At 45.4% G+C, this 24,845-nt stretch overlaps 1 protein-coding gene across 1 annotated transcript; it reads right to left on the bottom strand.

Moving 5' to 3' along the window:
• Positions 1–12,955: 12,955 nt before the first annotated feature.
• SLC30A1 (solute carrier family 30 member 1) lies at positions 12,956–23,266 on the bottom strand. The gene is made up of 2 exons (XM_060247159.1): positions 22,629–23,266; positions 12,956–17,856 (listed from the first exon to the last, which is right to left on the bottom strand). The coding sequence occupies exons 1-2, from the start codon at positions 23,233–23,235 to the stop codon at positions 16,940–16,942; spliced, it is 1,524 nt and encodes a 507-aa protein (XP_060103142.1). The 5' UTR covers positions 23,236–23,266; the 3' UTR covers positions 12,956–16,939.
• Between the last annotated feature and the right edge of the window lie 1,579 nt (positions 23,267–24,845).

Below are 24,845 nucleotides of genomic sequence, written 5' to 3'. Positions count from 1 at the left end.
TTTCCTGACCAGAGAGGTGAAAAACAAGAATGAATGTTCTTTTATGCCAAACTGCCAGCAGTTAGCCTGAGTTGAGTTGATCAATGAAATGTGTTGCTAGCCATTTAACCTGATCAATCAGGTATGTTGCTGGACATGCTGCCACATACTCTGCAGCTACACGTAGGCACAATTAAGCAAGCCACCCTCCCTAATCAACGGTTGCTTGTGCTAATGAGATTGAATGTGGAGGCAAAACTCCCACGCAGTCCTCTGGCCTTGAAGCTTCTAGGCCCCAATGATCTCACTGGCACCTGTGCCTAACTCCCAGGACCCTTTTTGTAGAAAAAGCCCAGCATGAACTCATTTGCATATTAGGCCACACCCCCTGATGCCAAGCCAGCTGGAACTGCATCCCTGTGTGTTCCTGTTTTAAAAACAAAAAAGTCCTGCTAAATCCTATCTCTTGCCTCTCTCTATGAAACTGCAAAATACTTAAATTACTAGATAGAAGCTTTTTAAGCCCCAGGCCTGTTTCTGAAAAACCAAGAAACTGCCAGGCAAAGTTAATTTCTTCCTTCCCCTCCCATTTTAAACTCAGAACTCTGTGAAGAAGTTAGGCTGAGGCAAAAATAATTGGCTATAGGTCATCCAGGGTGTTTCATGGTTGAGTGGGGATTCGAATCTGGGTCGCCACAGGCCAGACTCAACTTGCTAACTACTACATCACACAGCCAGCTCTATTCCTGAACATCTGCTGCTTATGGACATCCTTTGCCCAGACCCTACAGACCACTTTGTGCCAGGAAAAAAGTGGAGTTGCATCAACTAGTAATTGTTGTATGTGACTTGGATGACATAATAATTGAAGATGAAATGACCAGAAATGATTCTCCCGCCCCCCATATGTCACTTACATTACCACCAATGGTAGCGTTCAGCGGGCTTATTTAAAGGTCTCAGCATCCTCTGCTTTTGACAAGGAATACAGCATGCTGCTCCACTTGCCCTGCTAGCACATCTGAATGCTCGAGAGCCAGTTTGGTGTAGTGGTTAAGTGTGCGGACTCTTATCTGGGGGAACCGGGTTTGATTCCCCACTCCTCCACTTACAGCTGCTGGAATGGCCTTTGGTTAGCCATAGCTATCACAGTTGTTGTCCTTGAAAGGGCAGCTGCTGTGACAGCCCTCTCAGCCCCACCCACCACACAGGGTGTCTGTTGTGGTGGGAGAAGATATGAGAGATTGTAAGCCACTCTGAGTCTCTGATTCAGAGAGAAGGATGGGGTATAAATCTGCAGTCTTCTTTTTCTAAGCGTCTGAGCTGTGTGGCTAACAAAAAAGCCCCACTTATGGGTCCTTCTTTGCTCTTCTGCTTGAGCCATCCTGTGCAATATTGACAAAGGTCAACACAGACTTAGGAGATGAAATGCTGAACTGGGCATGCAGCCTAACCTTTAGACCTTGTACCTGCACATTCAGTGTCTATCAGGACCCACGGGTAGAGAAGGAAACTGCAAAGTAGTTTGAAAAGATGCACCATTCCACTAGTTCCATTGAACTGTTTATGTGACTTTAAGCTTATTGCTTCTTCACTTGCTCACTCAACACCATGAGCATATTGAGAGATTCAGGGGCTTTCCAGATAATCTATTTTTAGGACAGCTATGCGAATGGAGTCGCCCACTTCTTGTGGGCAAGCCCAAAACATCTTGCCTTGAAGCTACAATAAAATGTGTAGACGTCACATGCTCTGAACACGCAGACAGCAATAGTTGACACTTGGGCAAACACAGCTTTCGCAGATAGAATTTAAAAATAAGTCACTTTAAAACTACAGGGTTGTGTCCTACACTCACACAGCTGAGAAACAATTGCCTCAAATGTGTCTGATGTGTGCTTCCAACATGAATTTTGTGAAGCTGAAACTTGCCTACAAATGTTCATGCTATAACATTATGTGTTGAAAGGTGCTTTGCACTGTGTTTATAAAAGGAAAAATAAAATAAACTTTATTAACATTTATGGTGCTGAAGAGCTATGGGCCAGGATATACTGGTAGCTATGACCTTGGCATTGATCTCATTAGACAAGCACCTTCCACTCAACCTCTTTGCCCTCCCCCAATCTGCAGTATGGAGTAAATCATAATAATGAGCTACCTTACCGGGCTGCTGTAGAGATTATTCAGATAAGGTGGATCCCAGCACCCTCCAAGGATCCTTCCCACAACACAATAGCCACAAGTGACAGGAAGTCTTCAGTGTGGCCAACTCTGTGTTGGAAAAGACCTGGAGACTTTGGGGGTGGATCCAGTAGAGGGCGGGCTTGGAGAGGGGTTTCAGCATGGTACAATGCCATAGACTCCATCCTTCAAAGCAGCTATTTTCTCCAGGGAAGCTGATCTCTGCCAGCTGGAGATCAGTTGTAAAAACAGGAGATCTCCAGGCCCCACCTGGAAGCTGGCAACTCGAGCTTCAAACTTCCAAACAGTAGGAGGATAAGAGATAGGACCCACCCCAGTGTACGTGAAGTAGTGCTGAAGCTGCAATCCTAAGAGCACTTTGCTGAGAGTAAACTCCAGTGAATAAAATTGAACTTACTTCTGCTTAGGATACTTCCCTAGGTTGTGCAGCATAGGGGTGGGCTATGGTAGCTCTCCAGTAGTTTTTTGCCTACAACTCCCATCAGCCCCAGCCAGCATGGCCAATGGCTGGGGCTGATGGGAGTTGTAGGCAAAAAACATCTGGAGAGCTACTGTTGGCCACCCCTGGAGGGTAAGAAAATGAGCTGTGATCTGGGAGTGCTCTGTTCAAATTTTACCTCTCTCAGGAATTCTTTGGGTTGTCTTAGGCAAGCCGCTGTCCTTGAGTCTCCCATCTACAGTATGGAAAAAAAATAACACCAACCTACCTTTCCGGGAAGTTATAAAGATCCCAGCATTTCAGTTTTGTACAGATGTCATGTGATAGTCCAAAGGCGGGCTACTCTACTAACAATGGTTATTTAAGGTCCATCAACTCAAGATCTCAATCCATTACGTGAAGTAGGTTTATTAATCACCGTTTGTCTCAGTTATGATTTCATGGGCTGTGGAAATGCAGACACCCTGGCTTAATCCCTTGTGTTGTCTTTGTCCTGACTGCCATGCAGATGTGGAAGGTGAAAACTATGGAAAATAGACTGCACTTCTCTTCCAAGAAATTGAGAAGTAGTACACATTTTCTTGCTTTTGAATCTGTCACTAATTACCAGCAAGTTACTGCTGCAATCACACATGCTGTTTTCTGGAATTCCCCTTGAAATAGCATGAGCTATCTAAACATGCAGTCACAATGGTGTTATGAGCACTGATTTGATGCTACCTGTGATAATGTTCCTCCTTTCCTGGACTCTTACTTGGTAACTTCATTCAAGTGGTTACTCACTCTATTCCTTCTGTACAAATGAATTTGTGTGATCCAGGCTTACAACTTGTTTTCCCTACAGCGAAGCCAGCCATTTTGCAACCTAGTAAAACATATAGTTTTTAGAAGCACAACACATTTTGCACATGAGAGGTCCCAGATTTAATCCCTGGTATCTCCAGTTAAAGAAATCTCCATTATCAGGATCTGCAAAAAACTCCTGCTTGAGAACCCAGGAAAGCTACTGCCATGGGCACACTGGGAGGGAAAAGGCCCTACCTCCCCCCACAAAAGGAGGGCAACAGAAGGACTCAGCCTACCTGGCACCACCTCTCCCATGCTGTGGAGGGTTCAGCTGGGAACCACCTTCCCCAAGCTGCATCCGGCTTGGTCAGGCTGAGTGCCAACTTTCTTGCCAATGGCCCACCAGCAGAGGTCCTTATGGCCACTATGGCGGAACAGGCACCTGCCCTCAGTCCTTGCAATTGTTCAGCTGTAGGGTGACCATAATGTCTGAAGGCCAGCCAGGGACAACGGGGGGGGGGGGAGGCAGGGGTGCGCGCGCGCTCCGCCGGAAACAGGAAGTGACGTCACTTCCGGTGACGTCATGCCACCACCGGAAACAGGAGGTGGCATCACTTCCTGTGACATCATTTTCCCCGCGGCACCTGCCGGAAACGGGAAGTGACATCACTTCCTGTGACATCATTTCCCCCAAATGACATCATTTTCCCCAAATGCCGGAAACAGGAAACAGGAAGTGACTTCACAGAAACAGGAAGTGACTTCACAGCACTTCCTGTGACATCCCCAAAAATCCCCCAAATATCACCGCCGGAAACAATTTTGTTCTCAAATCCTGTATATACTTCATCAGTATATGGGATAAGGCACTTTCTCAACTGTGCTGCATAATGCAGCCTATTTATTTTGTCCTGTTGGCTCTGTTGGCTCTATCTGCGCCACCTTCATCACTTTCGGGGTGTGGATCCCCCAGTGGGGTGGTCTCCCGACTCCCTCCGCCGGCTGTTTCTGATAGCCCTGCGCCCCCTCTTTCATTTGATATGTGTCCCGTGCGGGTGCCACCCTCCCGCCGGGAGATGCCGCAAAATGAGCCCCCTTGAGGCTTATGGCGGCAGGGCTCGGGGGAAGCGAGCTAGACTGCTGTTCTTTTGAGGGGTTATAGAGTGTTTCGAGCCCGTCCCTGTGGCATCGGTCCCATCGTTGTGGGACCCAGGGGGCCGGCGCAGCGGCACGCCGAAGCAGCCTGTCACTAATAACACAGGTCGAGATGCAGGACAGGAACCCGGAAGTGACCGACAGGCTGCTTCAGCGTGCCGCTGCGCCGGCCCCCTGGGCCCCACAATGATGGGACCGATGCCACAGGGACGGGCTCGAAACACTCTATAACCCCTCAAAAGAACAGCAGTCTAGCTCGCTTCCCCCGAGCCCTGCCGCCATAAGCCTCAAGGGGGCTCATTTTGCGGCATCTCCCGGCGGGAGGGTGGCACCCGCACGGGACACATATCAAATGAAAGAGGGGGCGCAGGGCTATCAGAAACAGCCGGCGGAGGGAGTCACGAGACCACCCCACTGGGGGATCCACACCCCGAAAGTGATGAAGGTGGCGCAGACAGAGCCAACAGAGCCAACAGGACAAAATAAATAGGCTGCATTATGCAGCACAGTTGAGAAAGTGCCTTATCCCATATACTGATGAAGTAAATACAGGATCTGAGAACAAAATTGCACCAGAAGACACAAACACAAAGCTCCCTTACACTGAATCAGTGCTTGGGTCCACCAAAGTCAGTATTGTCACATAAGAGAAGCCCTGTTGGATCAGGCCAGTGGCCCATCCAGTCCAACACTCTGCGTCACATAAGAACATAAGAGAAGCCCTGTTGGATCAGGCCAGTGGCCCATCCAGTCCAACACTCTGTGTCACACTTAAGAACATAAGAGAAGCCCTGTTGGATCAGGCCAGTGGCCCATCCAGTCCAACACTCTGTGTCACACTTAAGAACATAAGAGAAGCCCTGTTGGATCAGGCCAGTGGCCCATCCAGTCCAACACTCTGCGTCACACTTAAGAACATAAGAGAAGCCCTGTTGGATCAGGCCAGTGGCCCATCCAGTCCAACACTCTGCGTCACATAAGAACATAAGAGAAGCCCTGTTGGATCAGGCCAGTGGCCCATCCAGTCCAACTCTCTGCGTCACATAAGAACATAAGAGAAGCCCTGTTGGATCAGGCCAGTGGCCCATCCAGTCCAACACTCTGCGTCACATAAGAACATAGGAGAAGCCCTGTTGGATCAGGCCAGTGGCCCATCCAGTCCAACACTCTGTGTCACACTTAAGAACATAAGAGAAGCCCTGTTGGATCAGGCCAGTGGCCCATCCAGTCCAACACTCTGCGTCACATAAGAACATAAGAGAAGCCCTGTTGGATCAGGCCAGTGGCCCATCCAGTCCAACACTCTGTGTCACATAAGAACATAAGGAAGGAAGGAAGGAAGGAAGGAAGGAAGGAAGGAAGGAAGGAAGGAAGGAAGGAAGGAAGGAAGGAAGGAAGGAAGGAAGGAAGGAAGGAAGGGAGGGAGGGAGGGAGAAAGGGAGGGAGAAAGGGAGGGAGAAAGGGAGGGAGGGAAGAAGGGAAGAAAGAAAGGAAGGAGGGAAGGAAGGAAGGAAGGAAGGAAGGAAGGAAGGAAGGAAGGAAGGAGGGAGGAAGGAAGGAAGGAGGGAAGGAAGGAAGAAAGGAAGGAAGGAAGGAAGGAAGGAAGGAAGGAAGGAAGGAAGGAAGGAAGGAAGGAAGGAAGGAAGGAAGGAAGGAAGGAAGGAAGGAAGGAAGGAAGGAAGGAAGGAAGGAGGGAGGGAAGAAAGGAAGGCCACCCCCAACCGCCAGCCCCCCCCCGCTTTCGGCCCCCTTACCTATGGCGGCGGCGAGTCCAGCGGCGGCGGCAGCGGCGGCGAGTCCGGCGGCGGAGAGGCCTTTCCGATGCCCTCCCGGGCCTCCGCCAGCACGGGGGGGGTGGTAGAGGCCAGGGAAGCGTCGGAAAGGCCCGCGGTGGTCGCTGGAGGGCCTCCAGCGACCCCCGCGGGCCTTTCCGACGCCCTCCCGGGCGGAGGAGGACGAGGGGTGGGGGTTTCGAGCCCCGGGAAGCGTCGGAAAGGCCCGCGGGGGTCGCTGGAGGGCCTCCAGCGACCCCCGCGGGCCTTTCCGACGCCCTCCCGGGCGGAGGAGGACGGGGGGTGGGGGTTGCGAGCCCCGGGAAGCGTCGAAAAGGCCCGCGGGGGTCGCTGGAGGCCCTCCAGCGACCCCCGCGGGCCTTTCCGACGCCCTCCCGGGCGGAGGAGGACGGGGGGTGGGGGTTGCGAGCCCCGGGAAGCATCGGAAAGGCCCGCGGGGGTCCCTGGAGGCCCTCCAGCGACCCCCGCGGGCCTTTCCGACGCCCTTCCGGGCGGAGGAGGACGGGGGGTGGGGGTTGCGAGCCCCGGAAAGCGTCGGAAAGGCCCGCGGGGGTCGCTGGAGGCCCTCCAGCGACCCCCGCGGGCCTTTCCGACGCCCTCCCGGGCCTCCGCCGCCACCGCCGGGCCCCGTGCGCGGAAGGCGGCGAGTGAGGGAGGGAGCGTCCCTGCGCGTGCGCAGGGCGATCTGCGCACGCGCAGGGTCGCTCCCTCCCTCACTCGCCGCCTTCCCTGCCCGGGCGCGCGGCCCCCGGCTCTCTGGCTGGCTAAACCGGGACCTCAAAATGGTCCCGGTATACCCAGCCCGGGAGCCGGGAATTGGGGGCCAGATCCGGGAAAGTCCCGGGAGACCGGGACGGTCTGGCCACCCTATGTCTGAGGCTTGCAAGTCCCGCTGCCGCTCTACCCCACCCCCTGGTGGGTGTAACCTTTCCTTAGTTTGCTGCCATCACTCACTGAATTTGTCACTGCTGTCTTAGAGGGACAGTGAGACCCCTCTAGCTGAATCTCCTTGTTTGGAGGTGAAATCTCCAATCTTTGGGGTGGCCCTGGAGAATTGGCAACCCAAAAATCAGGCCTCTCTTTTCTCTTCCCAGGGTACCCTTTTTCTTCTTGGTAACGTGCAGAGCGGGGGAGACTAAGTGGTCAGAGCACAACGCCACTAGTTAACTCCAAAAGAAACTATAAGTCTTTATTCACACTATTTACATTATCAATAGGGAACACACATATGTACTGGGTAAGGCACACTACAAGGGAAAGCTTATACTGGGGACCAACAGGGCACAAATAAAACAGAAGAAAAATGCAGTCCTTTCTCCCTACACACTTCCCTAACTACCTCTCTCCCTGTGAGGTTGCAGGGCAGGGTCTCTTCTCCACCAGGCCTCCAGCTCTCCACCTCTCTCTCTCTCTCGAGGGCAGGGAAACCTCCAGTCTACCCCAGGTGGATTGCAGTTGAATGCCTTGGAGTTCCAACTCTGACTTGCAGGGTTCTCCGCCTCTGTGGCCTAGTCACCCTGCACAGCCCTGCCACAGAAGTCCCTCCCACTCTCCAGTAGAACAAAGACTGCCTGCTTCCTGGTTGGATAGGAGTCTATACAGAGGTCACCCCGCCCCTTGGGAAAGTTCTTCTCCCCCCCCCCCCACCTCCGCGACACACACTTTTTAGGCCCAAGGGCTACTGGGCCTTGTAGGTCAGAGGAGGAGGACATTTTACATCTAAGACTACAAACAGCAGCCATTTTAAAACCAGCCAGCTGCCAGCACTTTAACCATTTTGTTATAGCCACAATGGCCAATCTGCCCACAGCCATGACAATCTGCACGTGGCTGAGCTGGACAGAAGAGTTATCTGACTTCACCTGAAATGGCTTTATATGATGTGTCTCTCCCTACATTTGCGGTGTTTCCCCCAGAGTGTGAACAGGACTGTTTTCTTTCCCTGCTTTACAGCATGTGATCTGAAAATATTACTGCCATCTAGAATTCAGACAGGGTCATATGAACCGACAATCATATGAAGCTGCCTCACACCGAATCAGACCCTCAGTCCATCAAAGTAAGTATTGTCTACTCAGACTGGCAGCAGCTCTCCAGGGTCTCAAGCTAAGGTTTTTCATGCCCATTTGCCTGGACCCTTTTTAGTTGGAGATGCCAGGGATTGAACCTGGGACCTTCTGCTTACCAAGCAGATGGTCTAACACTGAGCTATCATCTCCAAGCCGGGTGCAGCATTTTATAACATTCTCAGATCACTGGGAACCTATTAACCCCCCTGAATGTGTAATTCCACAGAGAATCCGAAAGCCATATGTTGTCTCCATTAAGTTCTATGGCCTATTTCCAACAACACTACCTGTATCTTAAAGCCACATAGCTAGCAAGCATTTGCTCACAAACTTAACTTCTTGTAAAAGATGAACGTATGCAAAATCCGTGGAGAAAATTTCAGTGCAAAATTCTTTTGGATATAGTTTTGCAAACATTTTTCCCCTCTTCTGGAATTCTATGGGCCAACCTAAAGTACGATGTTTTTTTCTTTTTGTGTCATGTGCTTGATGTGACTGTGTGACTTGGGAACTAGAATTTATTCTCAGTTTGTGATATGTCAGAGGCATCACTGGTTCAAAGTCCAAAGTCAATCCCAGATGAGTTGAATATTGCTGTGCAGCCTGCATTTGCAACATGAGCTATGTGATACCACACATAGCAGCGTGCAAGCTTTTGCGTTCCTCAAAACTCTTCATCAGATGTTACATTCCTGTGAACTTAACAGAAGAGAGTCACAGTTCTAACAAATGTGCCTGCAAAGGTAGTTTGTTTTTTTAACTAAAAGCAGTTCCTCATCTGAAATCAGAATTGTTGCTATGCTGGCCCTGGAGCTGCAATAATTCCACTATAATGCAATCTTGATATCTTCATATAGTGAATCCAGTAAAGGTCTTACATTCCAAGATCTTGAACTAATCCCTCCTCCAATTAATTGTACTAATATATTACATGGACAAGAGAATAAAAGGGTGATGTATTAAAAAAAACCCCAAAGAGTGCAGTAGATAATTTAGTTGCCAGCCAGATGCCTCTACAGCCAAAACCACAGATAAGAACTTGAGCCAGGTTTGTGTGGTTGCATTATTAATGTTGTATATACATGCCTGCTAGTGGAACTTTCTTTCCTATTCAGTGGCATTGGGAAAATGTACATCAAATTACATGCAGAATTATCAGGTACTAGTTACTTATTGTGCAAAGGTGATGCTTCTTGGCTAAGGTCAATAAAGAAGAAACATTTATCTCATAACTAGCTTCCAAATTTCAAATGCTGACACAATGTTAAACAGTTGGGAGCTAAAGAATAATCCTAAAATAAAATCTATGTAATCCCTTTTTAAAGGACTAACTAAAACACAAGATATTGTACAAGCCTTATTAAACTGGATGCTACAAAGGTGTGTGTGTGTGGGGGGGTGTTGTTTCCAACCCTGATCTCAAAGCCTTTTTCACATTTTCCCCACTAATATCTAGCCTACTGGAGGATTCTAGAAATTTCAAAGCTTGCACAATATTCTATATTATTTTGGATTTTGAATATTAATGAATAAACTTGCCTTGTGCACATTTGTGATGTAAAAACACATTCAGATGTGCTATTGGAAAGCAGTGGCTTCCTTTTACTTTGTTAGAACATCATTCTTAAAAGAATATTATGCTTTGTTTTGACTTCCAGGAGGTTTCATTTGGTGGAAGACAGGAGGGCCTGGCGTGACTTTGTCCATAGGGTCACAAAGCGTCGGTCTCGACTGTGCAACTGAACAACAAAAGGGTTCATTAATTTGTAACCATCTATGTTCCCAGGTTTTCAGTTATGCATTATCTATTAAGATAGTTATAGTGGGTCTTTTCTGTGCATATGGAAACATTTGTGTCAAATTATGTAGCTCTGTGTATCTATCTTATAAGTGTCCTTTCACAACTGCCCACCCTTGCAAGTCTTATTTTCTGTGGAAATCAAACCAAAAACACACAGCACTGTTTCAAACAAACACACTGTTTCAATCCTAGCTCCAACGGAGAACTAAATTCTGAAATTGTTCAGTTATTCTGCATGACAAACAGATCACGGCATCCTCTTTCCCCAAGAGTTTTGCTTTCAGTATAACCTACAAAGCTTTAAATAGTAGGAAAGCATATTGCTGAGTGCACAGCAGTAGCCCTGTTAGCCTACTGCAGAAAAAAAAAAATCAGGTTTTTGGAACCTTAAAGACCAACAGGTTTATTATGGCATGAACTGCACCAGTGTGCCCACTAATTATTTTTACAAAGTAGGCAGGATCAGATGGAACTTTTGCCCAAGATGATTTCTGATTGGCTGTGCAGATTTTTTTTAAAAAATGTTTTTGGGGGGGCTGTTGCCACCACAGCATAAATCACTGTGACTGAAGGTAAGTTATGTGTATGCAAGAAAACATTTTAGAACAGTATGCTCATTTAAAAAGACATCCAGTTAAACAGCTTCTGCCTGAAGTATTATTAAATTTATTAATCGCCTCATCTTAGCTGATGCTGGGCTCTAGGCAATGTACAAGGAAATACACATAAAATCAATAAAAACAGTTGCAACCCAATGAACATTCTTTATAGCATGCTACAGTTCTGCTTTCTAGGCACTGTGAGCAGTCCCCCCCTTAAGGGGATGAGGGAGGGGGTGCCAGCCTGGCAGCCATTGCTGTCCTCAGGCAACAGCCTGGTGGAACATCTCTGCTTTACAGGCCCTGAGGAACTGTAAATGATCCTGCAGGGCCCTGATGTCTTCTGGCAGAGAGTTCCACCAGGTTGGGGCCAGGACTGAAAAAGTCCTTGTTTGCATTGAAGACAGCTGGACCTCTTTAGGATCACCAGTAGGTTTCGACCAGTGGAGCATACTCTTTCCCAGGGACATAGCAGAAGAGGTGGTCCCGTAGATACGTTGGTCCCAGACCACTCAAGGCCTTAAAGGTCATAACCAAAACAGAGTTGCAGAGTTACTATTAGAATTGCGTACTTCATTCCCTGACATTCTGTGCTTGGCTCCACCTCCTGTGACAGCATTTCATGGTTGTTCCCACCATCCTGTGTCAGAATTACAAAGATTCTTGTAGGCTTAAAAAGGCTGGGGACCTCTGAGATACATGGTGCATCTTCAGATAGGTCAAAACTCATTCACATACAGGAAGAGTAAGTCAAAGGCAATAAAATGGAAAGTCAGACTGTACCACTGGCACTTTGTTGCTTGTTGAACCCACTTTTTATAACCTTTTTCTATCTCCAGCTATATATATTTGCCAGCCACGGACATATTTCATGCATGTAATTAAATATACTACAAATACTCTACAAAAGCTTATGCCACAATAAACCCATTAAGACTTCAAGGTGTCCCAAGACTCCTTTTTGTTCTTGCTACAAAACCTCTGTCATTCTACTTTAGTGTATATTCAAAGCTGCCACAGTTAACATCAGTGTATGCAGCTACATTTAGTAAGAAGTGTACAAAAAAGGCTGCTTGAGCAGCTGCTTAGCTGCAAGTGCTTAATTCTATACAAATGCAGGCAGCATAAAGAATGAACTGAAACATGTCACAGCACATCAAGGCAGGATCAAGTCAAGTCCTTTGTTGACCATCTATATGCAGATGAATGTGCAGCACAAGGTCATGCTAAAGCACATTTGTCAGACCTTGTTTTCTACTGCTACTCTGTAACCTCAAAGAAGAGGAAGCATTTGAGTAAGAACCGACCATCCAACCATCTTGGGCAATAGTTACATTCTCAGCAATGTCACCATGATACACCACTGCCATAAACATAAGTCTCAGCAAAATGCCAGCCATCTTGAGTCACTCTTATAGTCTTAATACACAGGCAGTAAAGAACAAGGTGCCCTGGCTTAAGCTTGATTATTCTCTGTTCTGTCCACTGTCCATTTTTGGTTCTCTTGGATGGCTTATTTTATGAGCAACAGTATGGCAGAAAAGCTGTTTGCATTTTCCTCTCCACTCTACCAGAGCAATCACTTTTATTTTAGCTCAGCAAAATTGAGCTTAAACATCTTTTGCCCCTTGAACAAGCACTTTTTTTTAACCTAGTCAGGCCACTGGTCTATCTAATTGGAGATGTTTAGCAAGTGAACCTGAGATCTTGTGCATGCAAAGCAACTGTACTTGCACTGAGTCTCAGCTCCTCTCAGTGTGCACAGAGCAAGATGGGATAGCACAGGGCTGATCAGTCGTTCAAGGCAGGAGCAAACACTGAATCCAGCTTCTGCTACTCTGTCTTCTGACAGGACTTTATACATAACACTAGGTGAGCAAGTCAACGGTGTAGAGTATATGTGTACAGAAGCTGCTTCCAGATGCACACTCCATCACCTGGATTGGGGATGCAGCATAGAAATCTGGTGATAAACAATTATCTAAAAACTCCCAGTTCCTCAAACTCATCCTATGCTACTTTGTCAACCAACCGCACTTATCCTAATGTTTCAGTTATCTGAATGCTTGAGTGCTCCACAACTATTTGACCAAGTCATTAAGTGAGAAAAAAGTATGTCAACTTTCATATTTTATATAGCCATATTTATTTCATTCTCAATCTTGAGTTTATGCAAAGAAATACAGCAGCATCACTAGTTTTACAGAATCCCATTGTCACTGATAAGATGTAGGCAGACATGCCAGTTATGTCTTCCCAAAAGTTGTTTCAAACAGAACCCATATAATGCAAGAGAGCATGCCTCTCTAGCTACCACAAGGCATATGGGTTTGGAGACTACAGATCAAGAACACTTAAATACACAAACAGCAAGAGGTAAAAAAAACAGGCTCACAAATGTATAAGACATGGAAGTGTTCTTCACACAGGCAGTTTAATGACACAAACCAAAGATCACACAGAGGAATGACACAAACCAAAAATCACACAGAGGAAGCTCTTGTTATAAAGTAAGGCTATATTTGGCTTACAAAATAAATCCTCAAGAATGCTCTTATCTCAGGCACACAAAGCACTAGTACCTTCCAGTCCACCAAGAGGTGAAGCAATGGTGCGAGTAAGAACCAAAAATAGAACATTTATTGTAATATTCAATTATTGTTTTGTAAACATAAAAGCCAGAGTCCCAGAAGGCTACACTGATGCTGTTATGAAATTAAAGCAGTATATTTAAATATTGTTGTTAATACCTTAAATATTAATACTTTGTTCCCAAGAAACTTAAACGCCACAGGGGAATGGAGGAAGAGCTGCAGTGTGAAGGTAGTTCCCTCCCCCCAAATGAGAAGACAAAGTGCATTCTATTCAGAAACAGATCCCATTAACCCAGAGGAGTCCACACTTATGTTGTCACCGGATGGCTTGATCTTAAGAACAGCTGATTCAGAACTTCATTTGCATACAGCAAGAACTGGGGGAGGGGACAAACCCCCCCCCCAAGACCTTATAGCAAAACCAAGGAAAATTCTGGAGCACTACTTGCTTTTAGAGTTGTAAAACGATTAAAACATTCAGCAAAATATAGATGCCACTTTTAAACACTCCATTTTGCAAGCTCTCATCCATAGGCCAGTTTGCAAGCACTTAGTAATGCAAGAAGTAGCCAGTCCTTTGACACTACTTCATAAGTAACCAGTGAATACAAACGTGCTCTACAGTCTGTTTTCACAGTGAAATGTAGTTTGTAAGGAGATTACATACATTTGGCTATGCACTCACAGCAGCATATCTTAAGACAGCCACACTGCCATTTTTACTGTGAACATCCAGCAAAATAAATGTGCATAGCTACCTTGCACATTACAGCAGCTCACTACAAATATATATGTAGAACATACAGTGTTCACTATCCCAGAATTAAGGAAAAAGCATGAACTGATGTAGCTGCTCGCAAGATGGGGTTTCATTATGCCCACATATAATCAAGTACAATACATCCCTCTCATAGTTGGAAATGTTTAAACAGTTCAGTTTTATTTCAAAGAATGTACAAAATTACCTGTTTCAAAAATCTTACTTGCAAAAGCAAAAATGAAATTTAAACAAGCTGTTGCAGAATTTGCTGTTAAAAAAATCATAATTGCACCTGGCACACCTTTAATTGCTTTCCTCCCTTAATATACAAGAGTCAAAGTTTGTGCTTTGGAAAGAGATGCAGCAAGGTGTTTTGTTTTGTATTAAAGAGCTACATGTTAAAAAGCTATTACCAAAGAACACACCACAGCAAAGGCAGAGTTAAAACATAACTATCTTGATCTGGAATTCATATAATATTCTGCGGGAGCCACTACTCCCCTTTAAAAAAAAAAAGGACTCAACCAATTGTTGAGACCAAAAGGTTTAGCTGCAAGACAGTGGCTTTTTCTGCTAGTCAGTATTTGCAGTGAAACAGCTATGCCAGTGCTGTAGAGATATTGATACAAGAAAACTTCCAGAATTATTTTGCAGCATGCAACCAGTTGCATGACAGAAACAGACAAAATGATTATTGCATACTTGCAGTAATGAGCAAGACACAAACTGAGATTATTAACTGACAGGTGACATTTACAACCAAAGGAACACAGAAGGCATTGCTAAATGTACTTGATCATTTTTACAAGTACCATTTTATAACACTTCGTAGTGCATCAATTGTGGCATAATTTCCCCCACCCCCACTGCAACAATAAGGCTTGACATCAGCACTACTGAGCAGTGGGGGATGCAGACCACCACTTTAAAATGTTAGTTAAAAGAAGTGCAAATTAGTGAGGTTCTTTATAACTAAGTGAACAAAATTTCATTTTCACCATCAAGTCATTCATCACCTATATGTTGCAAAAATTTTGAAAATATTATAGCAGGTAAGAGTTAAGTCCCAAAATGTTTTCATTGACTTTGTAGTATCTGGTATTATAGTGATTATTCATTTATCAGAATGGTGGTTCTGTGTACAGAGAGAAATCCAGTCAATTCTACAATGCCTCTCAGTAAGGAATCTCAGAATGTTTAAAAAATGATATTATCATCATCTCTATGAGGGAGGAATTATCCCTATTTTTAATAGAACAGTCTAAAAATGAGGTGATGCAATAGGCTGGCTGTGTGATGCAGGAATGCTTCAGATATATCCTTGCACTCAATGCCTGATTAGTCTCTATAAATTCTATGGGACTTAAAACAGTTTTATTTTAAGAGGTGTGTGGATTGCACTCAAGCTGCTTGCTCAAATTCACAGCAGCAAATGACTGGCAAAAGTTATTTCTCTCATTTTCCAAACAGCTTGCATCACTAGGTCTTGGAACACCTAGAAGAAGGGTGTTACAACTGAACTGGGTTACAGTTCTTTTCCAGCACAGGCCTTCACTACACAAAAGCTGTTGTGGATAAAAATTAACAGCAAGTTGCAATCGCTGCTTCAGAGGCATCTACCCTGTGTTTTGTTGCAATGAACATTTCAATGGCATATTAACTTTAGTTTAACGGACAAAGTGGAACAATTTGTAAAGAAATATATTAATCTTTAAATTTGCACTACTTAGTTCTATCTACTACATTACATTTCAGTCTGAGGCTTTAAAAAAGTTATTTTTAAAACCCAGAAAACTAGATGTAATCCAGTTTACAGACCCCTTCCATTTCAACAAGCCACAGATAACACTAAAACAGAGACCAGCTCTGGATCTCTAATCCCAGAATGACTCCATTTGAATTTAGAACACTTTAAATTCTAAAACCTACACAAATTTAATGAAGCTTTGCTGTTTTTAAATAAAACACTATGAGAAAGATGAGCGAGACAATGGACAAACACCTAAAAGGATATATTCAAATTCAGTTATTATACTCCAGGGGTCATTGAAAATAAACCCAACAGAATTTTTTCCCCCACTAATTTTCAGTGGAGCCAGTTTTGTCACCTGGCTTAGTACAGAAAGGGGAATTTTGCCAACAAGCACTGAATATGCTTTAAGATACTACACCTGAAATGTGTAGTAGCCCTGCTTATGATAATGTTCACTTTTTCATTTACTGAAGAAAAGGTCTAAGATTCGCTAAGCATTATTTTTTTTTACAAAAAGTTATATTGTTTTGCCTTTGGTTTCTTTTCCTCAAGGTTTTTAAAATATACACACAAAAATTATGGGTTGGACCTGTTCCATTAATGGCAGAACTTTCTACCAGGGCACCTTCCATTGGAGAGAAGTGTACCTCCATTAGTAGAACAGACCTACAGGTCCAACCCAATAAGCAACCCAAATTCCACTTTTTAGGACTGATGTGTGTGCACATGTTAACAAAATGCATCTTGGCTGAAATGTTGAAAATGGTTCTCCAGAGTCACTGCAGATTGGTGAATGTTTGTGCTAGTCATCTAAAAGTGAACATGAACACAGTACGTGTGGACGGCACCATAACGTTCTTCCAAACAGGCAGCCTAGATGAAAGCATTGTGACAAGAACAGGGACTTCAGCAATTACATTACTTTGCAACTTGTCTTTTCAACAGTCTCACTTCTCACAATCAACCTGCAGTTGAATCCAGATTACAATCCGCACAACTTTTTAAATTACAAAGATGATTCAAATTGCTTGTTAGGGTCAGACTCTGCCTCTAACTTTACAGAAGGTATACACTCAGATTTAGTCCTCCGGGTTTTGTGATGTGGTGAGTCAATGACTATTTCAGAACAAGAAATACTAATAGCAGGAGATTTTTCTGTCTTCTTTTGAGCAGGTTTTTCTACAGCCCCACAACACTGCTTCAGAGCACACTGAGTTCTGCAGGGAAGTTCACATTTGCCTACACCCGCTTCAGAGCCGACAATGGCAAATTCAGGCTGAACAGTTGTCGCATGTATCCCTTCGTCGTGAAAGATCTCTTTGATTTGCTTCGCTACTTTCATGTACGATTCTGGATCCTGGCATTTGATATGAGCAGTGCCAATGATCCTGCTTCCAGCCAGTTGCCAAACATGCAATTCATGCACAGCTTCAACTCCATCAAGTTTACGGAGTTTCTCATTTAAAGAGCGAATATCAATTTGCTTGGGAACAGTTTGCAAAAGGATAAGGGCTGATTCTTTAAGCAATGGATATGTTGTATAAAGCAGAATGCAAACCATTATCAGACACAGTGCAGGATCCAAATATAGAACCCAGCAGGGTCCAGCTTCATGAATGCTCTCTAAATCAGTTACATTCATATTCATTCCGCTTGAAATCTGAGTAACATTTTCTGAGCAATGGTCATGAATACATGGGTTAATACAAGGTTCATCCTTGGGGCATGGGCTCCAGTAAGCATAAAATACTAAGGCGTTCACCACAACAATAACAGATCCCAAGGCATCTCCAAGAACATGCAGAAATACTCCACGCATATTGAGCTGGGCACTGTGGTCTATTTCAACGTCCATATCCAACGAGCGATGACTAATACTCCCATTTGGGTGAAGTTCCACTTGACTGTCTTTTGCCATATCACCTGCAATGAAAACAGCAAAAACAGTGTTACAGCCCTCCAAATTTCTTGTAACATTTGTATGTGTCAACCTTTCAACTAGGCCAGCACACTGACAGCAATATTTGGGCAAAATCAGCATTTGAGGGAAGTCAGTCAGGGATACCAGTGTCCTTCGCATAACTATGGAAACACTAGCATATGCACATGTACCACAGAGTAATTATTTCTTACAATACCTGTGTAACTCCAAAGGCTAAATCATAAAAAGCAACAATACTTAGCATCTACAATAACACTTTGCATTTTACACCAGCAATATGCAACCTTTTAACTCCCTATACCAGTGTTCCCTCTAAGCTGAGTTAGTGTGAGCTAGCTCACAATTTTTTAGCCTCCAGCTCACACATTTTTGTCTTAATTCAGAGCAAACTAATTCATGCAGTAGCTCACAACTTTAATGCCAGTAGCTTGGAAAGTAGAATTTTTGCTCACAAGACTCCACAGCGTAGAGGGAGTATTGCCTGATACCTATCTAATACAAACTTGCAACATGGGATGCACTTGTCCTCTCCTCCACTTATTACAGGGAAACTAAATGTAAAAAGACAGCACATGCCAATTGTGGAGCTGTGCTAGTGTATCTTAGGTTCAGCACACAAACCACTTCGTGATTCCTCATATACCTGTGCTGCACAATGTTTCAACATTCTTTGAATTCTTTACAACAAACCTGTACGCTAGATCATTATGATTGCTGTACTGCAGCTAGTGAGTCTAAAAAAATGACCTCTCAAAGGTCATCCAGTGAGTTTGTAGCTGAACTTCAGACTTCCTGGTTCACAGCTTGCCTTAATCATTGTGCTATACCAGTTCTCAATAGTATGCATTCTTTTCAGGATTTTAATGCTGACTAATGCAATTATAGTTATACCTATAGGTAAGAAGTATATCCAGCCTGTGTGATTTTGAAGCAGGAAAAGTCCTGGGACATTTTGCATGGGTTTAAAACTTACAATAGACAGCTTTACTGTGCACAAGTAATTATCAAAATATGCTCCTGTATGGATCTTAGCAAAATTGAATGAGCACATATTTCAGTGATATGCCAGAGTAGCACTGTGGATGTCTATGAAAAGCAAAGTATGGCATGTATCTCAGTTTTATATGAAGTTCAGTGCAATTACTACAGCCTTTATTATACCGGTATTAGGTACTCCTTCACTGCATTTTACTAAGCATGTGCATTACACACCTTTACAAATGAACTGTGCTACCAGCATTGATCTAAAAGTATGACTTCTCAAGGTATTGGGGATTTTCAGGCACAAGAAGCTAACTTTGAGATGAGCAACTGTTCTTATACTGAAATACTGTACAAAAAGGAACTTCCTCTTGTACATCAAGACAGACTTCTGAAAACTACAAAAAGATTTGTGGATACTTTAGTGCAAGTATCCAGAGTGAGGGATATGCTATTTGCCCAGTAGTTTTACCAATATAACCGGTAGAACTTGAAACCATCATGACTCCTACACTGTTTCACCATGGTAAACTCCACCTATGTAATAAATTTAACAAGTCTCAGTAGTAACATCTTCAAAGTGTATAACTTCAGTAGAGACGAAAAGCTAAGTTTGTGTTTTTAAAGAACTTTTGCTTTTTGTTTTAAAATGCAGAAGGTCAAGGATTTTGAAAGCTATATATTAGGGCACTTAATGAATACAAATTGAATACAAAGCTTTCAGGACTTGGGAGCCAATACAGGACCCCTTCCACCACTAAGAAATTAATGGGCAGGCTATGAGGAATTCATTATGTTCAGAATGTACTTTGCAGAATGGAAATTATATCAAGGTTAACTAAGAAAATCAAACATTTTTAACATGCTAGTCTTTGGAGATACTTTTTGATGAAAATCACAAATTGAAACATTAGGGATGGATTCCTAGTACCTGTGGCATGAGAGAATCCTTATCACATATAGCTTGTGTTTAGAATACTCTAAGATCTGGTTTTGGTTTGGTTATGTCTGCTCAGGCCTGTACATTCAAACTACTTGGGAGTTCTTTCAGAAAACAGAAGTATAACCTGTTGAAAACCTGCAGGCGAGGCCCAGATTCCTTTAGTGCTAAGGGGAAATATAGCCCCCTAGGCTGCTGGCAGCCACTGATTATTTTATTACTCAAATTAGCAATTGGAGAGCCCCAGGGCTAAACATGGTCCTTGACAAGCAACAGTTTGCTAGCCAGTTGCCAACACAGAGATCAAACAGTGTGAGGAGGAACAAGAGGCTCTCTGGCAACTAGAGCTTGGTATCAGTTTGGGGAAGAATTAATTCACCATCTGGCATCCTTTTTATATGGGACTCTGTCATACAGCTAACACAATCAGAGCTCTGTCTGCTGCCATAATAAGACTTCATCTCAACCTGCAATTTTATCCTAACTCTGACCACTATTAAAAGTCCTGGCACAAATTTAAAACCAGAACATTGCCACAGATGTCCACTGATTTCTACAGCAGACAGCAAGTTCTTTACCCAAGTTCTCAAAGAGTCAATTATGTTATGTAGCAGTGGCCAAAAATCTAGATGGTTGCACAAGTAACTCTGCCCTTTATAAAACATCACAAACACCTGCTGATAAGAGCTCTAATGACAATGCAGTCAAGCAAGCATGCAGAAGCAGAATGAAGCAATGCAGGTAATCTGAGCAGCAACAATCTCAACATCTAGCTACAATTCCAGTATGATTCCAGATATCGCTAAGTTACCCAAGCATGGTGATGTACAAATGACTTCCCAATATTTCAAAGTATGTACGAAAAGTGTCCCTCTGTTGAATTAATGGTAAGAAATGTCAACAGTGCACATATTCAAAAAGACAGAAGGAAGCCAAAGTTGTAGTGTATCCCAGATCTAACTCTGTGACAGCTTTGTTACCTATGGCTTCTACTATAACTTGGTTCCACTTGAAGTTATGATAACAAAGGAAGTGCTTCAACCAAACAGAACCAAAGTCACGCAAAGGCTTTGACTGTAAAGAGCAGGAACAGCACATGAATTCATTATGTTCAGAATGCAAAGGTGACTGAAAAGGATCTATTAGTTGTTTTATTGAGCTATATGGAACTGTTCCTATAATGTTCACAAGGACTGAAGCTTCTAAAAGAAAACTCTACTAAGGAAAGTGCATTGATGAAGACTACTGCCCCATCATAAGCCTTCCATAGAACCAGGCCCATAGCTACAAGGGGGCCCAAGACCCAACCTTTCAACTTCCCCCTCCCAACTGTATGGCCCCTCCATTGGAGAGCCCCCAATCTGCCCCCTTCACTCACCGCCACTCTGAACAAGTAGTATCATTGCTGCTGGGTTTTTTTGCGTTTTCCTCTCCCCTTCCCTTCCACAGCATGCAGAGCAACGAGGGGGGGGGGGTCAAGAGGTCTCTGTCTCTGAGAGAGGGGCACATAAGAAAGGGGTGGGGGAAGCACAGCTGTTGTGACTGCCCAGGTGAAGGGGGATTAGCTTACAGTGCTGAGAGCCCCCCCCAAACAAATCCTGCTGTGGGCCCCACCAAACATGAAATCCTGGCTATGGCCCTGCATAGAACTCGCTAACACCAATAATGCGCAGATAAGTCCTGCAACAGTGGTTTTCAAACTCAGGCCACCCTTTCCACAGCATCTACCACAAAACTCCCATACAGATTCTACTGTGTGATCTAGGGCACACAGCAAGCTCACAGTGGCCAAGCCTATTGGGTGTGTCAGTTGCCTCACTTGAACTGGAAATGTGACCTACAGCACATCCAACAATCCTTTAACTGTGTGTTACAAGAGGGAGGAGAAGAATGAGTAGCAGTGAGCAAGGTTCTTTTTGTTGCTGTTTTCTAAAAAAAAGGTGCCTACTAAAACTGATCTTGTCATCACCAAAGACCCCCAGTGTACTTCTAAAGAACACCAGAGCTTCCTGGAATGCAAACAACAACCCGAACACTATTGCGGCCTTCTTTTCTTCACAACCTAGGGGAAAAAACTTCTGTAAATCCTTTTAGACTGGTGGGGTTTATTGGGAAAAAAACAAATGCCACATGCTGAAAAAACACATCATACTAATGGATGGAATGGCAATTCCCCAGAGAACTGCCAGACAGATTCTGAAGAACATGCTAGAACACAAAAACAAGACAGTGACATTCACAGTCACCATAAAAATGTATTGTGAGAAAAGAAACAGAAAAATCCAGATCGAAGATTCAACAAAATGTAGTCAACAGAATTTGTACAGTGCCAAATAATTCTCAAGAACTAATGGCACAGTATAGGGCGAACCTGACCTATAATATTCTCTCATTACTTTCGGGGGCGGGGAGCGCTGGTATAGTAGTTCAAATCTCATTTCTGGCTGAAACTCTCTGGGTGACTCTAAACAGTCATTTTGAGCCTAATCTACTTCACAAGGTTGCCCTGAGGATAAAGGAGCAAGAGGAATCCAAATACACTACTCCTTGGAAAAAGGGTGGGATATTATTGTGCTACATAAACCGAAACACTTTCCAGCATCTGGGCTGAGTTCATGAAATGAGGGATACCAGAACCATTCCCTCAACAGCCAAGACCACATGGAATACTTCTGCCCCCCCCCCCGCCCTCTTCCACTGTCATCTAGCAGGAGAAAGGGACGCTCCCAAGTGGGCTTTCACCCAGGGCACCTCTTCTTCAGAAAGATCCAGTTCGGCTGAAAGGTCTCCTTCTTCACCATCACCCCCCCCCCCCCGCCCACCGGGCCTCACCGAGCTTCTCCAAGCTGAGCCCATTGGAGCTGCTGCAGTTCTCCACCAGCGTGTTGGTCTCCTCTTTGAGAAGGTCTCCGGCCGCCGCCTCCGCCTTGCCGCGGCGACTCCCCGCTCCTGCTCCTCCGCCGTGCGAGTGCCCGTGGCCGCTGGAGCCGTGCTGATGGAAGAGGCAGAGCCCCAGGAGGTTGACCAGGAGCCCGGCGGCTCCGACGCCGATGACCACCAAGGGCTGCTGGATCTCGTGGGGCTCGGTGAAGCGCTCGATGGCCTCCAGGAGGATGGTGAAGCAGAGGGCGGTGAGGAAGACGGCGTTGACCAGGGCGCCCATCACCTCGGCCCGCACCCAGCCGAAGGTGTTCTTCTTGGTGGCGCGGGTGCGCTGGGCGAAGCGCACGGCCACCAGCGCCACCACCAGCGCCATCACGTCCGACAGCATGTGGAAGGAGTCGGAGAGCATGGCCAGCGAGGCCGTCACCCGGCTCACCACCACCTCCACCACGAAGAACAGGAAGGTCAGCGCCAGCATGCACAGCAGGCGCACCCGCCGGCACCCGCGGCGGCGGCGGCCCCCAGCCGGCGGCTCCCCCGGCGCCTCCACGCCCATCCCGGCGAAGGGCGCGCTTCACCGGCAGCGAAGGAAGGAAGGAAGGAAGCAAGAGGCGGCGAGGACAGCGGGCGGTGTGGGCACTCCGCTCCTTCTCCCCCAGCTCCGGCTGCTCTCGCTGTCCCGCTCCCTCCGCGCGGCCGCTCGCGCTGGGCTCGAATTCCAAGCGGCGGCGGCAACAGCAACACCACCGCCACTCTTTGCAGACGGTTTGAAACTAAACTTTGCACCCGAACCCCCTCGCGCTCCTTTCCACACGGAACCCCTGAGCCAGCCACCCACTCGCACACGGCCCGCCCACCAAAGCTTTTCTCATTGGCTGTGGCCCCGGCAACCGGGCGGTTATCGCTCACACCTCCCCGCACGATTGGTCCCCGAGGACCCTCACGACAAGGCATCGGCCACGCCCACAGTTGGCCTTCCTTATTGGCCAAGCTTCCTCCGGCTTCTGGGAGGTGTGGTCTAAGAGGCATGGCGGAGATTGCGGTTGGAGGGGCGCGCGTCACGAGGAGCCAGTTCCCGCCTCCCTTATATAAAGTCCCGCCCTCGGCAGAGTCATTTTTTGCGAGACTGGTGCAAAAGGTGGTTGCATCGTACTGAAGGAACTGGAAAAGGCTTCCTTCTTTTCCGCCCCTCCCCCCTTTTCCCGGCTTTTTCACACGGCCCGGCAGTTGAAGCGGCGTCTTGCTCATAGCGATACTTTTACACCCGACCCAAGCTTCCTCTTTCGCCTCAGTGACACTGACAGGCTCCCCTGCCGTGCCCTGGGAGTGGGGAAGGGCAATAGGTTTCTGCAAACCTGTCACTCCGCTCGAAACTACTTCCCTCGTCTTATTCCCGTAGCGTGTAAACAATGTGTCAACAGTATGTGGAAGATAAATATGTTTCTCTTGTGTCCAGATATATTCTGTGCTACTCAGTTGCAGCAAAAACCAAACAAAAGGGAAGGGGGGGAATCTTCCCACAATAAACAGTTTGAGTCCAGTGGTAGGCACCTTTAGGACCAACAAAGTTTTATTCGAGGTATAAGCTTTCGTGTGCACACACACATTTCCAATAAAATGGAAATTACAGTCCATATAGGTAGAGCCTAAGCGGTAAATTAGCAAAATTAAGATCTTTAACAGATTCAAAGATTAAACAGGAATAACAAGCTTGGTTCATATGATTACCATAGGCTTGGGTTTAATTCTGAGAGGAAACATAGTGAGGGAAATAAATATGTCAAAACTGGAGACTGATATGTAAATGTACCCTCCTTAATTGTGGAATGCTGAGAGTAATAATTACGCTCCATCCATCTCCTCTAGAGCATTGTTGTGCACTATTCAGCTCCTCTGAAGCATGGAGGCAACCTTACAACATCTTCTCCTTTGAAGTAGGGTGATTGGCTATGTGGAGTTATATACCCCATCCCCAAAGAAATACATTTCAATCTACCATTGCAAATGACATTACATTCTACTATTCATTACACTTTTCCTACCTAAATCCAGAAGCTTACATTTATCCCCATTAAAATTCATTTTATTTGTTTTAGCCCAGTTTTCCAGCCTGTCAAGATCATCTTGTATCCTGACTCTGTTGTCTACTGTATTTGCTATCCCTCC

This window comes from Heteronotia binoei, chromosome 1 (genome assembly GCF_032191835.1).
Source record: "Heteronotia binoei isolate CCM8104 ecotype False Entrance Well chromosome 1, APGP_CSIRO_Hbin_v1, whole genome shotgun sequence".
NCBI classification, from domain to species: domain Eukaryota; kingdom Metazoa; phylum Chordata; class Lepidosauria; order Squamata; family Gekkonidae; genus Heteronotia; species Heteronotia binoei.
This window is presented reverse-complemented; position numbering and strand designations above follow the sequence as displayed.